The sequence below is a fragment of the Eretmochelys imbricata genome, chromosome 6 (genome assembly GCF_965152235.1).
Source record: "Eretmochelys imbricata isolate rEreImb1 chromosome 6, rEreImb1.hap1, whole genome shotgun sequence".
NCBI lineage: Eukaryota > Metazoa > Chordata > Testudines > Cheloniidae > Eretmochelys > Eretmochelys imbricata.
The window spans coordinates 4,136,282-4,156,814 of NC_135577.1; the positions used below are offsets into that span (position 1 = coordinate 4,136,282).

General features: G+C 49.2%; 1 protein-coding gene across 1 annotated transcript; it reads right to left on the minus strand.

Annotated features, from left to right (window-relative positions):
• Positions 1-1,076: 1,076 nt before the first annotated feature.
• On the minus strand, positions 1,077-13,364 carry LOC144266957 (uncharacterized). Its single transcript, XM_077820553.1, has 4 exons — positions 13,312-13,364; positions 11,458-12,427; positions 8,508-9,490; positions 1,077-2,055 (listed from the first exon to the last, which is right to left on the minus strand). The coding sequence occupies exons 2-4, from the start codon at positions 11,606-11,608 to the stop codon at positions 1,252-1,254; spliced, it is 1,938 nt and encodes a 645-aa protein (XP_077676679.1). The 5' UTR covers positions 11,609-12,427; positions 13,312-13,364; the 3' UTR covers positions 1,077-1,251.
• Between the last annotated feature and the right edge of the window lie 7,169 nt (positions 13,365-20,533).

Genomic DNA, 20,533 nt, shown 5'->3' on the forward strand with positions numbered 1-20,533 from the left:
CTCTGCTCTAACTAGACCACACACTCCACCCTTAGAGGAGAAGAGACACCAGGAATACTGGCTCCCAATCCTCCTTTTAAGGCTTGTCTATATGGGGAAACTGACCAGAATCTATGTGGAATAAGATCCCCACATGGCCACTCTATTCTGGAATAATTAGTGAGCTTCTGAAGTGGACCACTTTCTCTAGAATCAAATCCCTCTTCTCTCAGAACAGAGAACCCACACAGGGAGCTACTGCGGTCAATTTGCCAATGGAGATACGCTCCTCCTCTCGTCTGCTGCAATGGATGGACCCCGTTACAATGACTTGGTGCAATGAGGTTAATACTGAGGAGGGAAGTTTAGACTTTAATTCCCCCCCCCCCCGACCTCCCTGCAACTATTTATACGTCTCAACCTTAGCACCCTATCAGTGCAGGGTTGGTATTTTACCAATACACACAAACACACAACTAGTGCATACAAACCAATATAACACAGCCAAGAGACCGAGAACACTCCCTTTGGAACTGTTTAGAGTCTACAGTCTGTTAGTTGCTATAATGGAAGGGTTCTCAATTGTATAAAGTGAAGCCTACTCTAAAGATCTTTCATCTAGTGTGACAATAACTAGTGTGTAGACTCCCAGCCTGGGAGCTCTGACCCAACCAGGGGAGTCATGAACAGGTGTGTGACAACCATGCCCTAGATGGGAGGGGAATCCCAGGGCAGTCTTGCTGTGGGAAAGGTTCCAACACACTGAATTAGTATCTCTTAGGCTGGGAGCACCTTGCCTCAGCTAGATTGGAACCACTAACCTGGAGGTTAGCTCTGGTGATGTCCTGGTAGCTTAAACCAAGGCTCACCATAACATCAGTTTTCAGCTACTCGCAACCTCCTTCCCAACAAATTCCCAAATACACAACCACAGCTGGGAACGGAACTCATTAGTGCTGACTCTTGGCCCCCCTGTGCTAACCCACCAGACCCCCCCCCCCAAGAGCTCTGGGTAGAATCCGAGTCCTGAATACCAGCCCACCTGCCCTACCCCCAGAACTCAATCCCCTCCCAGATCCAGGAAGAGAACCCAGGAGTCCTGCCCCCACCTGCTCTAACCACTAAATTCCACTCCCCTTCCAGAGCCATGGATTGAACCCGGCAGTCCTGACTCTCAGCCTCCCTGCCCCAGATCCCACTCCCGGAGCTGCAGGAAATCAAGAGGAGGAATTCCCGTGCTCCAAGACAGGAGGCCCGAGGAATTCCCCTACTCTAAGTCAGGAGGACGTTGACCCCACCCAGGGTCAGGACAGCCACAGGCTCCTCCCCCTGGTGCAGCTGCTGATGGCGGGTGAACTGCTGCTTGTAGCGGAAGCTCTTCCCACAGGCGCTGCAGCCATAGGGCTTCTCCCCGGTGTGGATGCGCCGGTGTTTGACCAGCTTGGAGTTGACGTAGAAGCCGCGCCCGCAGTCGGGGCAGCGGAAAGGCTTCTCGCCGGTGTGGATGCGCTGGTGCTCGATGAGGGTGGAGCTCTGGCTGAAGCGCTTGCCGCACTCCGTGCACTCGTAGGGCCGCTCCCCGGTGTGGGTGCGGTGGTGGGACACCAGGTGGGTCTTCTTCTTGAAGCGCTTGCCGCACTCCCCGCAGGCGAATGGCTTCTCCCCGGTGTGGGTGCGCTCGTGCTTGATGAGGTTGGAGCTGAGGCTGAAGCGCTTGCCGCACTCCCGGCAGCCGTAGGGTTTCTCGCCCGTGTGGGTGCGCAGGTGCTTCACCAGGTTGGAGGTGCGGCTGAAGCGCTTGCCGCACTCGGGGCAGTGGAAAGGGGTCTCCCCGGTGTGGGTGCGCTGGTGCTCGGTCAGGGCGGAGCTGCGGCTGAAGCTCCGCTGACACTCCGGGCAGGTGAAGGGCTTCTCGCCCGTGTGGGTGCGCTGGTGGCCCAGCAGCGTGGAGCTCTGGCTGAAGCGCTTGCCACACTGGCCGCAGACGAAGGGACGCTCGCCCGTGTGGATCCGCATGTGCTCGATCAGCACCGAGCTCTGGCCGAAGCTCTTCTCACACTCCGTGCACCGGTAGGGCTTGTCTGCTGGCCGCCGGGCGGCAGAGTGGGGAGGTTCCAGGATGCCCAAAAGGTTGATGAAGCCCGGCTCGGCGCAAGCGTGTTTAATCCGTCTCCTCCTGGGAGGGTCTCTCGGCTGGTGCCCCGGGACACAGACCTTGGGGGACGTCCCACGTGGCTCTGCTGAACTTGCTGTCCCAACACCTGCCAGAAGAAGGATTAACAGATTATCAGGATAGAAGGGATCACTGTGATTATGTCTTCCGACAGCCAGCAAAGCGCTTGGATTGTCAGCTCTTTGGGGCAGGTACTCTGCTCTGTGTCTTTACAGCATCCAGCACAATGGTTCCTAAGCACCACTGTAATACACAATGTACTGCACCTAGCCCCGGGGGGGACCCTGATCCACGACTGGGCTCATAGGGGCTATCGTAATACACCTAATAAATCATCACCATCATCGGTGATCCCTTGATTCAAGGATGATCTACACAACCTGCTCAACAGCTGGGGAAAGGCATTCCTACCCTGCACCAGGAAGAAAGGGGATGGCAAAGGGGTATAAGACCCTGATCGACAGGGACCAAATCCTTGATAGACCTTTCCCCAGAGGAGAGTCTGGTTCTGCCCCAATATCCCCTCTGAGTTTGGGGGGCGGCGGGGGTCCTCAGGACAGGCAGGAGCCTACCCTAAGGTCCTGAGCCAGACAAAAAGGGGGTGGGGGAAGCCTTGCTGGGGCCGCAGCTTTTCCCTTCTCCCCCGGACCCTGTGAGCCGGTGTCACTGATTCATCACCTGGGCTCTCCCTTTCCGCAGAGCCCCGCAGAGCCGGGCCGCGCGGCTCAGCCCCGCGCTCCATGGGGGCGACCGGGGCAGGCTCTGGGAATCCCGCTCAGCGGGCGAGTCAAGGCTGCAGCCGGGACTCCCCGCAGCGACCCGTCCATCGGCTCAGCCCAGCGTTCCAGGGGGAGCCCAGTGATGATGTCATAGCCCCGGGGTCACGTGACGAAGCGGAAACCGGGCGGGGGGAGAGCAGCTGTTGCTAGGAGACAGGCCTGGAGGGCCCCTGTGTTTTGGTTCCTGCAGGATACACTGTTCTTAATAAAGATGAGCTGTTGCCCCATTGTCAGCTGGTATCCCAGCATGCACCATTCTCCTCCCCCCCCAGGGTCCCCTCCTCCCTGTTACCCTTGGCAGCATGATTTGCCCCTTATCACCACCTCCCAAAGCTGGCAGGGGAAATCATGTATCCAAGCCCCCCCTTTTCTTTAGTTGTGAGTTCCCACTCCCCTCCCAGAGCTGGGACAAGAACCTAGGCAGGACTCCTGGCTCCCAGCCCCGCCCTGCTGTAACCCACCAGAGCCCGCTCCCCTCCCAGAGCTGGGAGAGAACCCAGGAGTCCTGGCTCCCAGCCCCCACTGCTTTAACCCCCCAGACCTCACTCCCCTCCCAGAGCTGGAATAGAACCCAAGAGTCCTGGCTCCCAGCCCGCCCCCCTGCTCTAACCCAAGAGAGCCCGCTCCCCTCCCAGAGCTGAGAACAGAACCCAGGACTCCAGACTCCCAGGCCCACCCCAGCTCTAATCACTAGGAACCACTCCCCTCCCAGAGTGCGCCACTTTCACAACACACTGCAAGACAAAGCTGACATTTCAGGGACTTTCACATTTATTTTCGGTGACAGTCTACTGATGTTTTACAACAAAGAAAGAAAACAGTAGGAGTTAAGCAGGAATACAGTCAGTACAAAACAACCAGACACAAGAGCAGAGAACCTGAGTTACGTCTGCCAAAACAAAACGACACAGTAACATTTGATTTAATGAATCAAGAGCATCTCTGACACAGAAGTCCTACAGTGGCCAAGGCACAGAGAGATTAGCCCTAGTAGTACTGACAGTTAAAGCTAAATCTCCTGCATTGTTATCATAAGCATCTGAAGTGGTTCTGGAGTTAGATTGGTTTTAGATTCATATAGTGGATGTTTCATGTATGTAGTGTTGTCATTTCTTGTGATTTTATTGCAAGTCTCACAATACTTGTTGTTTTTCCTTAGCATCTCAACTCCTGAACCCATCTGACTATGTGAAAAATCTCAGGTTTCATTCCAAAAAATAAGTTTCTAGCCCTTGTGGTTACAGAGAAAAGTGTGAAAAGGCGGCCTCTAAAGGCTCAAAGAAAGCAAAGAAAACGAACCACAAATTTTTCATGTTTTAAAAAAGTCATGATTTTTAAAGCCCATCTTTTGGGGGATGGGGGGAGGGAGGACACTGATTCATGGACTTTGAACACATAGGGTTGGCAGTACTGCATGTGCAATCTGGCTAGCCAACAAGAAGTCAGCATAGTTTACATTAAAATTCACAAAAAGAAAATCTGTTACATTTAAATTTACAAAACAGAATTGGACAGAATGACCCAGATTTATGTGGTCAGGTAAGAGCTCCCTATTATCAAATTAAACAATGTGATCCTTTATTACATAATCATTCAACACTGGGTCATTTCCCATGGCATTCTGCTAAATGATACTATGTGCTAAATCACTACCACAATGGATATGCGATGCCATTTAATATCAGGTTGCCATTTGCGTCACTGCCTATAGACCCTAAGTAATGTAGCAATTTGTCCATGTAGTGTTTGGAATGTCCTCTAATCGTAGGTCTATTTACAGTACTCTTTAGTTTAGGAAATGCGTGTTGGACTGTACTACCCAGAATATTTAGTGAGGAACTGGATGTTCCTGTGATTTGAGAATGAAATATAAAGAACTGTGCATTGCATGGATCAAATCTCAAGGTCTCCACGTCTGATTCTGCTCTCACTTACACAAGTGTAAATCAGGAATAACTTAGTTGAGATAAGTCCTCTGAAATCACACTGCAGGTAAATAACAAAACTGGAAATACAACATAGGAATCTTTATCCTGCTACCGCCTAGCTCTAACCACCAGACTCTATTCCCTTCCCAGAGCTGGAAATAGAATCTGCGGGGCCTGAATTCCCATCTTCCCCTCACCCTTCCAATTCTAGTCACCACTCCCTGCGAAAGCCGGGAATTGAATCCAGGGATCCTGATTTCCAATTCTCCCTCCTCCCCCCACTGTAACCACTAGATCCCACACCTCTCATCGAGCTGCGATCAGAACCCAGGAATCATGATATCCAGTCCTCTGCTCAGACCACCTCTCTTTTCAACATGTTAACGGAAGGACCCTATTCTAGTGTCTATTCATAATGAGTAGAGTTAATATTCAGGATCAAAAACTTTGCTTTTGAATGTCAACCTGGCTTCTGTGCGAGAATTAAAATCTCAGCTCTAACATTATCTCAAAGTAGGGCTGTTAAAACACATGAGAACTAGTCTATATGGCAATGTAACACCACAATCAAGCGCCTAAGAACGTTGTCTTTATAACCATGAAGAGTCTAATATAGTAATCCCTCTTAATACAGGGGTTTGAAACCATATACAGTAAAGCCTACACTAAGAGTCACCTCCTGTCTATCTACCTACCTACCTCTGTGATCATCACTTCAGAATCACAGGGCTAACTCTTGTCGGAAGCAACCTCTTTGAATTATCCCTAGTTTACATTTTGCTTTATTAAAAATAATATTGAGTTTATATTTGGGTGTGAATTTAATCCCAGGTAAAGGTGCCCTGGGAGACTGGATTCTCTAGGCACGTTCATAGGAGCCTGGGAAGTGGGAGATGGAGCTTGCCCAACACACACACCCTGTGCCCCTCCCGCTGTGCCTCACCCTGCCCTGGAGACTGGATCCTCTGTGTACTCCCAGAACGGGTTCAACCCTGCCTGAAGGGATGTCTTGAGGGGGGAAGAGGGGAGAAAGAGAAAGGAGCTTAGTCCCCGTGGTCCATTCAGTCCTCAGCCTTTCTGCTGGGGCTAAGGATTAGTGCTGATGATTAAGGGATGTGGATGCTCGCCCACTGGGAAGCAGACTGAGGCTCAACAAACTTGTTTCATACAGGGGTCACTGGCATGCTAACTGCAACTGTCCTAGGCTGATTTGCATTAGTGACCTACAGGCTGAAGGTTTAGGAAGGCAGCTAAGAGAGCCAATAGGTGACCTCAACATTCAGGCACTCCCCACTACAACCCTTCCCCCCATTCAAATAGAGATTAATTTCCAAGCTTTACAGGGAAAGAAAAAAAAAAGGAAAATAGAGAGACATCTGTCCAGATCAAATCCATCTCCCCGTAATTCACAGGCTCCCTTGGCTCTCACACGGCATCAGCATCCTCTGCCTAGTCATGCACCACGTTCTTAGCCTGGTGGGACACAGAACTAGTGCAGTGTACAGGCAAAAACCTTTATACTTGCTCCATCTTGGCAGGTGCCTGTGGGTTTGTCCAAAAAAAAAAATAAAATAAAATAAAATCATAGAACCACAGGGTTGGAAGAGACCACAAGGGTCATCTAGTCTAATCATCTGAGACAGGAAGATGGTTTATTTCCCCCAGTGGCCGATGTCTAGAAGACAAGAGGACACTTGTCTTAACATATCACTCCATCTAATTTCCCAGGAGAAGCAGTGAGTCTCCTGGCCTCTCCTGAGGTCCTGGGAATCCCAGTCCAAGCTGGAATCTGAAATGCTCCTTCTGCCCTCTGCCTCGCTCCCCGCAGCTTTGTGAGCCTTGGCCACATCCTGCTCCAGCCCCACGTTTGGATGAAACAAGACGAAATGGAGGGCACCGGACCGAAGCTCTTGGCATATCCCCCCGAATGGGTAGCACAGGAACACACAATTCCCTTGCGCCTCATATTGCGATACCGCCTCTGTAAGGGGCAAAGGTGAGTTTGGCCCCTTTTCAGTCTTTAACCTTACTGCCAACAAGGGAGCTGTTAAGTGCCAATGTAATGGTGATTTTGTGGCAGACACACCCACCCTGCTAAGAACAAGACTGAGACCCAATCGACTGGTTCCATGTAAGGGACTCTGACACCATCAAATGGTGATGGCTTCAGGCCACGCTACCTACGCAAGGTCCCCACCTCTTGCAATAACTAGAATGTCCATTTCACAGGATTTTTTCCCCACCCAATCTCTGATCTTCCAGACATTTGCTCCTTTTGCAGTGGCATGAGGCCTCAAATGCCAGTCCAGATCCTGCAAGAGCTGAGGCTGCCAGCTTTAGGACTTGCTGTTCACAGTCTAAGGGTTTGTCTACACGAACATTTAGTTTGTGGCAAGCTGAGTTGTGAATCGACTCCACACTAGCCTGCTGCAGACTAAATGTTGGCAGAAAGTCTTCTTTGAAATTGGACTAGATCAAAGTGCATTAATGAACTGTTAATATGTGTCAGTAGGGTCCACAGGGACAGCTAGTCTGTGGCTGGCTAGCACAGAGTAGACTGACACCCCAAGCTAATTGTAGTCAAGACCTAAGGAACAACAGCCTTCCAATGGTCTTAGCCTGCTTTGTGGGATTTCCTCCGCTGTATTGCCAGGGAATGGCAATAGAAAGTGACATTGTTAACCTGTGGAATTCCCTGCAGCAGGATATTATGGAGGAAAGTATCTCACTAAATTATAAAAAAAATAAAAAAAAATAAAGGATTTAATGTTTGTAGGAATAAGAATAGCACCTGCAGTGACACTGGACAGGATAAACATTGAAATGTCAAGGACATTTTACCCTCATGATCCACCATGGAAACTGAGAGCCAGTTGCAGTCCGGAAGGAACTGCTTTCTCCCTCAGTGGTACACAGCACAGTGAAGTGCGTTCAACATTTCCTTTGCAGCATCTAGCATTGGCCACTCTTGGAGGTAGGATACTGGACCAGATGGACCATTAGTCTGAACTGGTGCCACAGTGATGAGTGTGGGAAACATTGGGCTAGATGCGTCCGTTAGTCTGACCCAACATGGCAGGGAGTAGGGGGGATATTGGGCTAGACAGTCCCATTGGGCTGACCTGGGGGAGCAGGGAGCTGAATGGGAAACTTTCAGTTATTTTGATCCACCAGGAAAGGGGGAGGATACTGGACTAGACAGACCTATTGATCTGATCTGCAGAAGCAGGGAAGGGGGCATATCAGGTTAGATGGGCCCATTAGTCTGATGTGGAATAGCAAGGAGTGGGGATACAGGATTAGATGTAGGAAAGCAGGAGGAGGAATACCACGTTGGTCTGCACTGGAGTGGCAGGGAGTGTTGGGGGTGGAATGCTGAGCTAGACGCGCCCATCAGGAATTCCCATATTCTTAAAACAGGAATCAGAGAAACTCCAGCTGCAAGTGAATCAGAGCTGGGCCGAACAGCTCAGAGAAACACACGTCAATTCCAGCTCAGCGCTCGACCCAACAGAGCTCAACCACACGCTAGCTCTAGTCCCTGATCTCCCTCATCCCCGGGGTGGGCGCTTGCCTGCTTTAAACAGTCTCCGTGATCTGTATGAGTGGGGCTGCCGCAGCCCACGGCCCCAGGGTCAGGACAGCCACTGGCTCCTCTCCCTCCCCCTGGTGCAGCTTCTGGTGGCGGGTGAACTGGGGCTTGTAGCGGAAGCTCTTCCCACAGGCGCTGCAGCCATAGGGCTTCTCCCCAGTGTGGATGCGCTGATGCTTGATGAGGTTGGAGCTGACGCAGAAGCACTTCCCGCAGTCGGGGCAGCGGAAAGGCTTCTCGCCGGTGTGGATGCGCTGGTGCTCGATGAGGGTGGAGCTCTGGCTGAAGCGCTTGCCGCACTCCGTGCACTCGTAGGGCCGCTCCCCGGTGTGGGTGCGGTGGTGGGACACCAGGTGGGTCTTCTTCTTGAAGCGCTTGCCGCACTCCCCGCAGGCGAAGGGCTTCTCCCCGGTGTGGGTGCGCTCGTGCTTGATGAGGTTGGAGCTGAGGCTGAAGCGCTTGCCGCACTCCCGGCAGCCGTAGGGTTTCTCGCCCGTGTGGGTGCGCAGGTGCTTCACCAGGTTGGAGGTGCGGCTGAAGCGCTTGCCGCACTCGGGGCAGTGGAAAGGGGTCTCCCCGGTGTGGGTGCGCTGGTGCTCGGTCAGGGTGGAGCTGCGGCTGAAGCTCCGCTGACACTCCGGGCAGGTGTAGGGCTTCTCGCCCGTGTGGGTGCGCTGGTGCTCAATGAGGGTGGAGCTGCGGCTGAAGCTCTTCTCGCACTCGCTGCAGGTGAAGGGGCGCTCGCCCGTGTGGATCCGCTGGTGCTCGATGAGATTCGAGCTCTGGCTGAAGCTCTTCTCGCACTCCGTGCACCGGTAGGGCTTATCTGCTGGGCGCCGGGGCTCCAGAATGCCCAGCAGGTTGATGAAGCCCCTCTCACGGTGCGCAGACCGGCGACGCCTCATCTTCGGAGGGTTCACACGCAGCCTCCCTGGTCCACCCTGGCTCTGGCAGGCTGGAACAAGCCCCGGGACTGTCCCACACGGCTCCACTTCCTGCTGAGGAGTCTCCTCATCCTCACTTGCCGCCCTGTCACCTGCTGAGAGAAGAAGAGAATTAAACCACAGTAGGTAAGCGTGGAAACCAGGACTCAAATCCATCCCTGCAGACTGTGGAGTCTGCTCCAATGTCACTCAAGGAAAGGATGGGACAGGCTCCTACCTGGGATCAATCTAGATGGGCACTGAAAGCCGTCACTTTAAATTGCCCCAGGCCTTGGCCTGCTGTGAATTCCATTCCTACTTCCACTTGCCAACAGCCACTTTTAAGAATCATTGTGGAAAACCAGAGTGAACCTGCTACAGCATCCAAGGTATCATCTATTTAATGAATCCTTTGAAGTGGTTTTCTATAGTTCACACAGAATCTGATGCTGCCATGTTTATTTCTTAACCAGCATTATGGGTGAGGCCCAAGAACTGGTTGAAGGCTCAGTTATGTCTTCCTGATACATTTCTTCAGTGGCTTTTAAAACCTCTTCCCTTTTTGTTTCTGGTAAGTGGTTAGGTAGCTGTTAAATGTCAATCTTGTGGTGGACCAAGGCAGTACAATCTATATCTTTGTAGAATCAGAACAATTTGATTCCTAACCAGAAAGTCTCTTAGACCATTCTGCTGCTAGTCATTAAAATGTACAGCACTGCATTGGAACAAGGTCAACAGAAACTCTGGGAAGGTCTACACTTGAGCCAGGATCAACGAGATCGATCCACCGGCTGTCAATTTAGCAGGTCTAGTAAAGACCCACCAAATCAATTACAGATCGCTCTCCAGTCGATTCCTGTACTCTACCCTGGCAACATCCGATGGGAGATTTTCTCCTGTCGACCCCCCGCAGTGTAGACCCTGTGGTAACTTGACCTAAGGGACGTAGCTGGAGTTGCGTAGTGTAGGTAGACTTACCACGGTAGTGTAGACATAGCCTCTGGGAGCTCACCTTCACCCCTTTCTTCCTATACCAGCATTTACTCGATCTACATGTTCTCATTTTGCCACCATGGGTCCCTTTTTGTACTATTTGCTGTTTGTCTGAAACATTCATTCAGCAAATGAACAGAGATCCATTCCTGCTTCAGTTCCACAAGAACTATAGCAGCTAGAATTCCCCTTGGGTCTCAAAGCAGGTCTCACTACTCCCTATCTTCCCCTTGCTGGAAAGCTACCACCACATGTAGCTCTTATTATGATTTTTAGCCCCTCAAGGTAAGACAATTTGCTCACAGCAAACCAGTTGCTTACAAACAATTTGTTTCACCTGGGCCACATCTTTCAAGGGAATTTCTACAGAATGAATTTGTAAGACAGCTTTCCTGGTATTTATTATAGTAATTAGCCATAATGAAATCCAAACCAACTGTCAGATTATCCACTCTATTGGCTATTCACTTCTTGCTCAAATTCCCAAGGTCCAGTTTTCAAACCCAGTTTTCCCTACTTTTGGACTGGTGCATGTTCCCCAGTCTCTGTCTCCATTTTGGACCACGTAGCTGGTTCAGTTTTGGATCCTATATTCCGTAACATGGTTAACACGTCTGGTCTAACAACTGTTATCTTTGAGCCAATATCCATTATTCTTATGCATTTCACAGGTCTTATTACATATTCATACAAATATGTAATAGGATTATATCACACGTTCATACTCCCATTATTGTTGTTTAACTGCCCAAATCTTAGCACACACTCTGGAGCTGATCCTTGTAGTTCCAAGCATTGCCCCTTCATCTTGGTGCTTCCAGTTTCCCAATTTGGATGATGGACTTTCACTAAGTGCTTGGGATGCTCAGTTCCATCTTGCCTTAAATTTATAACACTTCTTTTTGTGGGTAATTTTTTTTCCACAAGTTCAAGCATTTAAATGAACTGCTACCCTTCATTTTTGCAGTATTACCAATTTCCATTGGTGTACAAACTGGATTGAACAACTTTTCCAATCACTCAAAAATGTCATGAACCAGATTAGAATCCTCTGTTCCAGCAGGCTCATTAGACACAGAGCTGTACTTACAAAGCTCATGGAAGCATCTTCCATCTTCCGCTCTAGTGGCTGCTTCCTGGTCTGCTGCAAGGAAAGATTCAAGTTCTGTGGCAAATTCCACAGCCTCTCTGAGCATCCTTGGCCTGCTTTTGCTGATCGTGATCTGCAAGTCCAAGTCCATCGCTAATGTATCCTGAAAGGCCTCACTGGTATCTGGGTAAGCCAGGAACACAAATCTCTGCAAGTCCTCTGTCAGTTCAGGTGGAGTTTCTTCTTTCCCTCTTCTTCTAGCCCTTAGCTATGCCCTGGCCGGCTCAGATCGATGGCTAGCCCCAAACTGCATACCAAGGGCTTGTACCAAATCTGGATAACTCAGGCTCTTCTCTGGGGTAAGTTCTGCCGCACCATCAGAGCTGGACCACTCAAGTCCTTGCTGTAGTTCATCTCTGTTAGCATGTTCCAAGCTGGCTGTAACTTCCTTGGTCTCCTCTATTTCCTGAAAAACCTTTTGGTTTATGATAGTCAGTTTGCTGATCACCTCACTGATCTGTCTTGCCAGTCTGGAGTGGATGTTTGGTTGCTGGGCTTTGAAATCTGCTCGAACGTGTTGTAACTGCTGTACCAACAAAGATACTATCTTCGAATGCAGGTCATTTCTCAGTCCTTTCTGGGAAACCTCTAGATATTGCTTCAATTTCTTCTGAGAAGTCTCCAGCTCCTGTTTTAGGTCTTGTTTTAATTCCTTCTAGACATTTTTGATTTCTGCAAGCACCTCCATTATCTGTTCCATCTTGTTTTAACAGGAATACAACTCACAATTTCTCTCCTGGAAAATTCATCCATTCACACCTGTGTGGCCCCTTTGGCCTGACCAGATAGACAATATTCAAGGTTTTGCCAGGTTGTTTCCATTAGGAGAAGAAATTGATCATATGAGTCAGGTATATTCTTTAGTTTAATCCACTTTGTTTACAAAGAATACACATGAAGTCTTGTTTCCCTGAACACAAACAACAGTAGGCACTTTCCTTGCTCACTACTTCCAAGTCTGCTCCTCTAGTCCGTTCAGTGTCATGCATATAACTTCTACTCTCCCTGTCAGCTGGCTTTCCACCTCTCTCTCACAGAGCTAGCCAAACAAACCCCTGGCCACTGCGTTTACCACCAATCCCAGGGACCACTCAGCTCAGCCCTGCTCAGGCTTCTCCATGCGGTCCAGTGCATGCAAAATTCATTATTTATTTTCTTAATTTAATTAATTGTAAAAGGACTTTAAAAAAAATGTATTAGCTATGAAAAGAAATAATCTCATCCCCCTGAGTTGTTTGTTTAATTCCACTTTTTTCAGTGTGGGAAGTAAGATTGCAGGCTACGGTCGGTGGGTAAAGGCAGCTGCAGCTTTTGGACAGTCAGTGCAATAAGAACACTAGCTGGATGTTTCTGTTAAAATGATCAGCAGTGAAATGGTGAACAGTCTGAATAGTTAAATTGCCATTGTTAGGTTTCAGAGTCAATGCCCCTTTGTAATGAATGGGGCAATTCACAAACACACAGTTGTTTCACGTTGTCGACAGGGTCAGGTAGACATCACCGCATCAGTACAACGGGGTTTGTTTTTAAGAATTTCTTTGCAACTGTACGAGTGACCAAAAAAAATTGGAACCTGAAGCATGATTTTGTGTCAATGCATGGACGCCATGGCAAAGTAATATAAAGGGGCCTATGCTGTGAGTGCCAGGAGGCTAGGACACCTGCTTGGGTGATACTCAGTGAGATGAGATGAGAAAAAAACAGAACCAGGGAGGCACCCAGTGGCTTTGCAGGGATCCCAGCTTTCCTCTTCACTCCTGGACAGTCTCTGAGCCAATGTCACTCATTCCTCACCTGTGTGTGTCTCTCTCTGGGTCTCCCTTTCTTCGGAGCCCTGGAGATCCAGGATGCACGGCTCTTCCTCTTGCTCCATCCAGGAGATCACAGGATGTTCGAGGATTGGAAATCCTGCTTGTGGGGAAGAAAATAGGTGAAATCAACATCCATCGAAAGCTGTACAAGAAAGGAAACAAGCTCCACCAGAATAAGGACTTTAATATTGGTATAACTTCATTTATCCTAGAGGGTATACGGATATAATTATTTCAGTGAAAAAAAAAATCACACTACAAACCACAATAGTTACATCAGTACAAAATCTGTATGTAGGCTAGGCTTTAGACAGCAAGTTCTTTTACTATATGCATGTACAGTGTCCTGTACCATGGTGCCACGTTCTCAGTTGAGGCTTCTAGGTGTTACTGTAATGCAAATAATAGTGATGATAATAATAATAATTAGAGCCGACTGGATAATATTCACTAAAAAAACTAGCTGGCTAATTTATCCCCCATCAATTAGTGGAAAAAAATGATTGCCCACTCTTTGTTTTTCATTGTGTGACTAGCCCTTAAATATCCAACCAATTTTCCTGTTCGCCACCACAGGAATTGCCAAATTCATTTCAATTTCATGTACCAGATTTACCTTCCTTTATTGATTCTGGGTCAAATGGACCGCGTTTTTCAAGCCAGAGGAGCTAGACTCTGGCGTTGGGATAGGATATAGAGATAGCCCAGCATAATAAGATCTGGGGATGGAGATATGGAGAGAGGTAGAAAGAGAGAGATGTGTATGGGAGAAGGGGTTTGTGGCGGGCAGAGAGTGAGATGTATGGAGCTATATATATATATGCGGGGGGTGTATGGGAGAAGGGGTTTGTGGGGGGGAAAGCATGAGATGTATGGAGCTATATAGAGGGCGGGATGTATGGGAGAAGGGGTTAGTGGGGGGCAGAGCCTTAGATGTACTTCTATATATATGTACAGAGCTATATATATATAGAGAGAGAGGGGGGTGTGGGAGAAGGGGTTTGTGGGGAGCAAAGTGTGAGATGTACAGAGCCATATATATATAGAGAGAGGGGGGTGTGTGGGAGAAGGGGTTTGTGGGGGGCAGAGCGTGAGCTGTAAGGAGCTATATATATAGAGAGAGAGGGGTGTGTGTGGGAGAAGGGGTTTGTGGGGGGCAGAGTGTGAGATGTACGGAGCTATATATATATATATATACAGAGAGAGGGGGGTGTATGAAGATGGGGGGCTGTATGGCGCGAGAGAGGGGGGCGTATGGGGTGGGCGGGAGAGAGACAGGGTCTGCGGGGTGTGTAGGGGGATGGAGGGATGCGGGGGGGGGGGTGCGGTGCGAGACAGAAGCACTGGGACCTAGGGACAGAGGGAGGGATGGGCGGACAGGCAGGCACAGAGAAGTCTCCCCCATCACAGACAGCCCGGCATAAACTCTGCCCCACGCACCCCAGCAGCAACCTACCCTGCCCCCCCCCCGGGGAGCCCGCCAGCCCCCCCGGGCGAGTGAAAAGCCTCGCGCCGCCGCTGCCCCTTCACCCGCCGCTCTGAGGGGCGCGGGGCTGGCTGGGGGGGGCTGGCTGGGGAGACGCGCGCGCCGAGCCGAGCCGAGCCGAGCCCTTCCCCGTCCCCCCCCCGGGGCCAAGGCGTCTCTCACCCGGGCGCCCGCAGCCGCCGCTCGGCCCCGCCCCGGGGACAGGAATCGGCTCCGCCGGTGCCCCAGGAAGGGCCTCCCCGGCAACATTCCCCGGCCCGATGGTTCCCGGCCGGGCAGGCCCGGCGGCCCGCGCGGCGCTCTGGGCTCTGGCGGGGCGGGAGCGGCGGGCGCCCCCGGCCCGACACAGGCCTCGCCCCGCGGGCCCAGGGGCGGGGCCGGCTGAAGCGCCTCGCCGGCCTCCCCGCGGGCGAGACGGGGCGGGCTCTGCCCGCGGCCCTGCCCGGGCGTCGGGGGGCCCCAGGCGCCCCGCTAGCAGCGGGAGCGCCCCGACGTGGGAGGCTTCGTCGCGACCCCGGGAGCCGAGCCTTGCAGCAGGACCCCGCTCTGCCCGCTGATCTCTTCAAGGGGCGCCGCCCGGGGACCCAGCCGCACGGGCCGGGGGCCTCCTTCGCCTGCCCATCCACCGCCCGGAGCCGGGCCAGCAAGGCCCCTCTGCCGTGTACCGTGGCCAAAGCGGACAGTCTCCGCGCCAAGGCATCAGTGGACACCGATCTGACATCAGGAAGCATAACGCTCACAAACCAGGGGGAGAACACTTCGACCTCGCTGGTCGCTCAGTAAGAGACCGACACGAGGCAATTCCTCAACAACAAAACCTTCAAAGCCAGACTCCAACGGGAAGCTGCAGAACTGGAATTAATTTGCAGACTGGACACCATTAAATGCGGCTTGAATAAAGACTGGGAGTGGCTGGGTCATTACACAAACTGAAAACTATTTCCCTATGCTAAGTTGTCCCCTACTGTTACTCACACCTTCTTGTCAACTGTTTGAAATGGGCCATCCTGATTATGACTACAAAAGTTTTTTTTTTCTCCTGCTGATAATAGCCCACCTTAATTGAGTTAGTCTCTTAAAATTGGTATGTCAACCCCCATCTTTTCATGTTCTTTCTGTGTGTGTATATATATATATACACACACACAATCTTCCTACTGTATCTTCCACTGCATACATCTAATGAAGTGGGTTTAGCCCACGAAAGCTTATGCCCAAATAAATTTGTTAGTCTCTGAGGTGCCACAAGTACTCCTCGTTCTTTTTGTCTTATCTAGGTGGCTATTACCCCCCCAAGCCCTGTCCCGATTTTTCAACTTTGCTGTCTGGTCACCCTACCTATACTATAAAATTAAGTCAGCTTAATTTAAGGCTGCGTCTACACTGCTGTAAGATCTGCCCTGTAGCCGGCGGGAGAGAGTGCTCTTAGCCACATAATTAAACCACCCCTACGATCCGCATTAGCTATGTCTGCGGGAGAAGCTCTCCCATCGGTATTGCGTTGTGCTCGCTACCTCTTATGCCGGCGAAATGTGTGTCGCTCGGGGGTGTGGGTTTTTTCACACTCCTGAGTGACGTACGTTTTGCTAACAGGTGGTAGTGTAGACATGAACAGGAGAATATTCACTGGGAGGGTGGGGAAGCACTGGAATGGGTTACCTAGGGAGGTGGTAGAATCTCCATCCTTAGAGGTTTTTAAGGCCGGGCTTGACAAAGCCTTGGCTGGGATGATTTAGTGGGTGTTGGTCCTGCTTTGAGCAGGGGTTGGACTAGATGACCTCCTGAGGTCTCTTCCAACCCTAATCTTCTATGATTCTATGATTAGAACATAAGAACGGCCCTACGGGATCAGACCAAAAGTCCATCTAGCCAGTATCCTGTCTTCCGACAGTGGCCAGGACCAGGTGCCCCAGAGGGAATAAACAGAACAGAGAATCATCAAGTGATCCATCTCCTGTCGCTCATTCCCAGCTTCTGGCAAACAGAGGCTAGGGACACCATTCCTGCCCATGGTGGCTAATAGCCATTGATGGACCTATCCTCCATGAATCTATCTAGGTCTTTTTTGAATCTCTGCCGAACATTCCGCAGTAATTACATCATTTGTGTGTATTTACTTTTTGCTTCTTGTGTTGGCAGTACACGTCCTCACTAGGAGCTTTTGTATTGATTATACTGTCAGCGTGGGGCATTGTGGGATGGCTTCTGAAAGGCAGCAACAGTTGGTGTAAGCAATGCAGTGTCTACACTGACACCGTGTCAACCTAATTACATTGACATTGACTCTATGCCTCTCATGGAGGTGGAGTTATTAAGGGTGTGTCTACAGCACAAAATTATGTTGACCTAAGTTACGTCGACATACAGCCACTGCAGTAATTAAATCACTTTTGCGTGGCCACACTATGCTCCGTGTGTCAGTGGTGCGTGCCCTCACCAGGAGCACTTGTCTCTATTATATTGTCAGTGTGGTGCATTTTGGGCAGTTTCTGAGAGGCAGCAACAGCTGATGTAAGCAATGCTGCGTCTACGGTGACACTTCGTCGACCTAACTACATTGACGTAAGTGCTATGCCACTCGTGGAGGTGGAGTTATTAAATTGGTGTAGTGGGCGAGTTACATAGGTGGGAGCTACATTTCAGTGTAGATGCTTCCAGACTTAGGTCAACATAAGCTGCCTTCCATTGACCTAAATCTGTAGCATAGACCAGGACTAAGTTGGCGTAGCGGGGCAGTTACATTGGCAGGAGTGAAATTTAAGTGTAGACACTTCCATAGTCAGGTCAACGTAAGCTGCCTTGCATCGACCAGGCCTATATTTCTATCCCTCATTTGAGGGGAGGTTAAATCAAAATAGGATGTTCTTAATCTGAATTAAGAGTGACCACACACAGAGATTTACACTGAAATAACAAAAAGCAAGTAATTTCAATTCCAGTTTGTGTGTAGAAAAGCCGTGAGAGGTTGACAACTGGATGCTGCGGTCACTGCTCCCTGAAATACCAGAGAGAGATGGATTAGAAAGAAATACACTAGAATGTGGAAATGTAGATAGATAGATAAATGCTGTAGGGATATGTATGGAGGGAAAGCGAGCAGCTTCCTAGGCTTTCGAAGTTGTGCTGGTTTTTATGTCTGTTTTTAAACCAATTTAGTAAAATTGATACAAATCACAGTGTGGATACTCTTCATTCTATTTAAACCTGGCTTCATATCAGTTTATCTTAATTCAGTAAGGAATTAATTTAAACTAAAAATATATATATATATATACACACACCAGGTTTAGATCAGATTAAGAGGGTCCACACTGTTTCGCATTGGTATGAGGCCTGGTTTACACACCGTTTTTGTACTGATTTAACTATTTTGGTTAGGGGTAACATTTTTTCATTCAATGAAATAGTATGAACCCTAGTGTGGATACATTTATACAAGTATAACTGCATCTTGTATCAGTATATCTTATTCCCCTGAATTTACAAGAATAAACTATACTGGTATAAAACATTTATTCTGGAATAACTGTACCCACTTTAGGAAGGTGTACTACTTTAACTAGTCTGATTTCAAACTGATATAGTTAAAGTGCTATAAAAACTGTGTAGACAAATGCTAAACCAGTTTTTAAACTGGTTTAAATTTAAAATTTAAATTAAATTTCAACTGATTTAAACAGGTGCAACTTCGGCCTTGTCTATATGGGAACTTTCTTTTGATATAAACTAAGGTGTGAATTTCAACCAGAATGGTTATAGCAGTATAACAGACCATGTGGACGCTCTGCCTATGTCTTCCATTGACCTAGCGAACGTCTCACGAAGAAGTGGATTAAACTACATTGATGAAAACCCCCCTTCTGTCTTGTAAGAAGCACCTACATTAGTACGGTACTACAGAAGCACAGCTATAATGCCATGGTTGTGCTGCTGTAGTGTAGACATAACCACTATCTCCCTGAACAACATTAGCTAAGCTGATAGAAACTTCTTTCTGTCAACATAGTTGTGTCTACACTGGGGGATTTGCTGGGGGATTATGTTTGCGAGTGTGATTTTTCCACTCTCCTAGCTGATATAGCTATGCCAACATATCTATTTAGTGTAGACCAGGCCTTTTATTCCAGAACAAGAGTACTTTTTTCAGTTTAGCTTATGCTGCTTGGGAAGGAGTGTAAACTGAACCCCCCAAAAAAGTCACTCTTATCCTAGAATAGGGCTTGGTGTACACTTAAAAGTTTTGCTGTTATAGCTTTATTTCATTTTGGGGAACTGGTATATAAACTGTACCAGCAAAAGAACTCTTGTTCTGCAAACCCTTTCTCATGTAGACAAGGCCTAAGGCTTTGCCTATACCGACACTTTCGTCACTAAAACTTTTGTCGCTCAGGGGTGTGAAAAAACACCCCCCCCCCGAACAACAAAAGTTTTAGCGATGAAAAGAGCCAGTGTGGACCATACTTTGTCGGCAGGAGCCGCGCTCTCGTCAATGAAGCTACCGCCCCTCGTTGGGGGTGGTTTTATTTTGTAGCCAGGAGAGAGATAAAGAACGGCCACATAGTGCACTATACAATGGCGTGGCTGCAGTGGCGCAGCTGAGTCTGTTGTAAGGTGCGCAGTGTAGACATAGCCTTAGTGTCCACACAGGGGGTAATACTGGTATAACTACAACTGTGTAACTATATCGTTATAACCTTTTCCCTGTAGACAAAGCCTTTGAATGTAGACAAAGCCTTAAGGTCTAGGAATGGAGACAGATACATGCTTTCATTATGTGTATTTGAATTGTACGTGCAGTTAAATTGAGGAATCAGTTAGATCCATTCACTCTGATATATTGTTTCTTTCCCCCTCCCTGTGTGTTCTGCTTCACCTCCATCTGTCTCCATTTCTCACTAATTCATTTTCTCTGCATTTTGTTTTTCTCTCTAGAGTTCTCTCTTTTCTATTTCTGGAAGAATTCAAACTCTCCCCCAATTTCCTTTTTTAAAAATGTAGACAGAGCCCTCTCGGCTCCTCTTGTTTTGGCCTCTTTCCTTTTCCTCTTGTTCTGCCCCCCCCGGTTTTGCATCTGTCATCCCACCCAGGAACCTCCTCATCCCCACTATCCCACCCCAATATATCCTGCTCAGGGACTCCCCCACTATTCCTCCTCGAAAGCCCCTCCATTACCCTCCTTTATGGATTCCCGATACTGAACCCTCTGACACCCCTAAATATACCCTTCTTAGGGTCCCCCCAATATCCCTCTCAAGAATTCCCCAATATTGACTTCCCAGAGACACTCCCAATATTTTCCCTGGATGGATTCCACCAATATCTGCCCTCATAGATCCCCTCATATTAACCTCTCAGAGATACCCCAATACCTCCCCGCATGGACTCCCCCAATACTGACCCCTCTGAGACACTTCTTTAAGCCCTTCCCCACAAATCCCACTCAGGGCTTCCCCCAAAATTCCCTTCTCAAAGACTCCTTCACTATCCTCCTTCATGGATCCCCTTATACTCACCACTCTGAGACCTCAAACATACCCTCCATAGGCCCCCCCATGTCTCTCCTCCTGCACCCCCAAAATAAACCCCTCAGGGACAGCCTAAATAGCTCCCTTAGGGCCCCCAATACCTTCTCCTCATTTACTCCCCAACATAGACCCTTCAGAGCTGCTAAATAGCTCCCTTAGTGTCCCAATATCATCCGCTCATGAATCCACAAAAC

What these genes read in the sequence shown, in the direction of transcription:
- LOC144266957 (XM_077820553.1), bottom strand. Translation starts at nt 11,608, where the DNA reads ATGGACTTGGACTTGCAGATCACGATCAGCAAAAGCAGGCCAAGGATG. An exon ending in AAGATGCTTCCATGAGCTTT is followed by an intron (nt 9,491 to 11,457) that starts GTAAGTACAGCT and finishes TTCTTCTCTCAG; the next exon opens with CAGGTGACAGGGCGGCAAGT. An exon ending in AGGGGGAGGGAGAGGAGCCA is followed by an intron (nt 2,056 to 8,507) that starts GTGGCTGTCCTG and finishes CCAGCAGACAAG; the next exon opens with CCCTACCGGTGCACGGAGTG.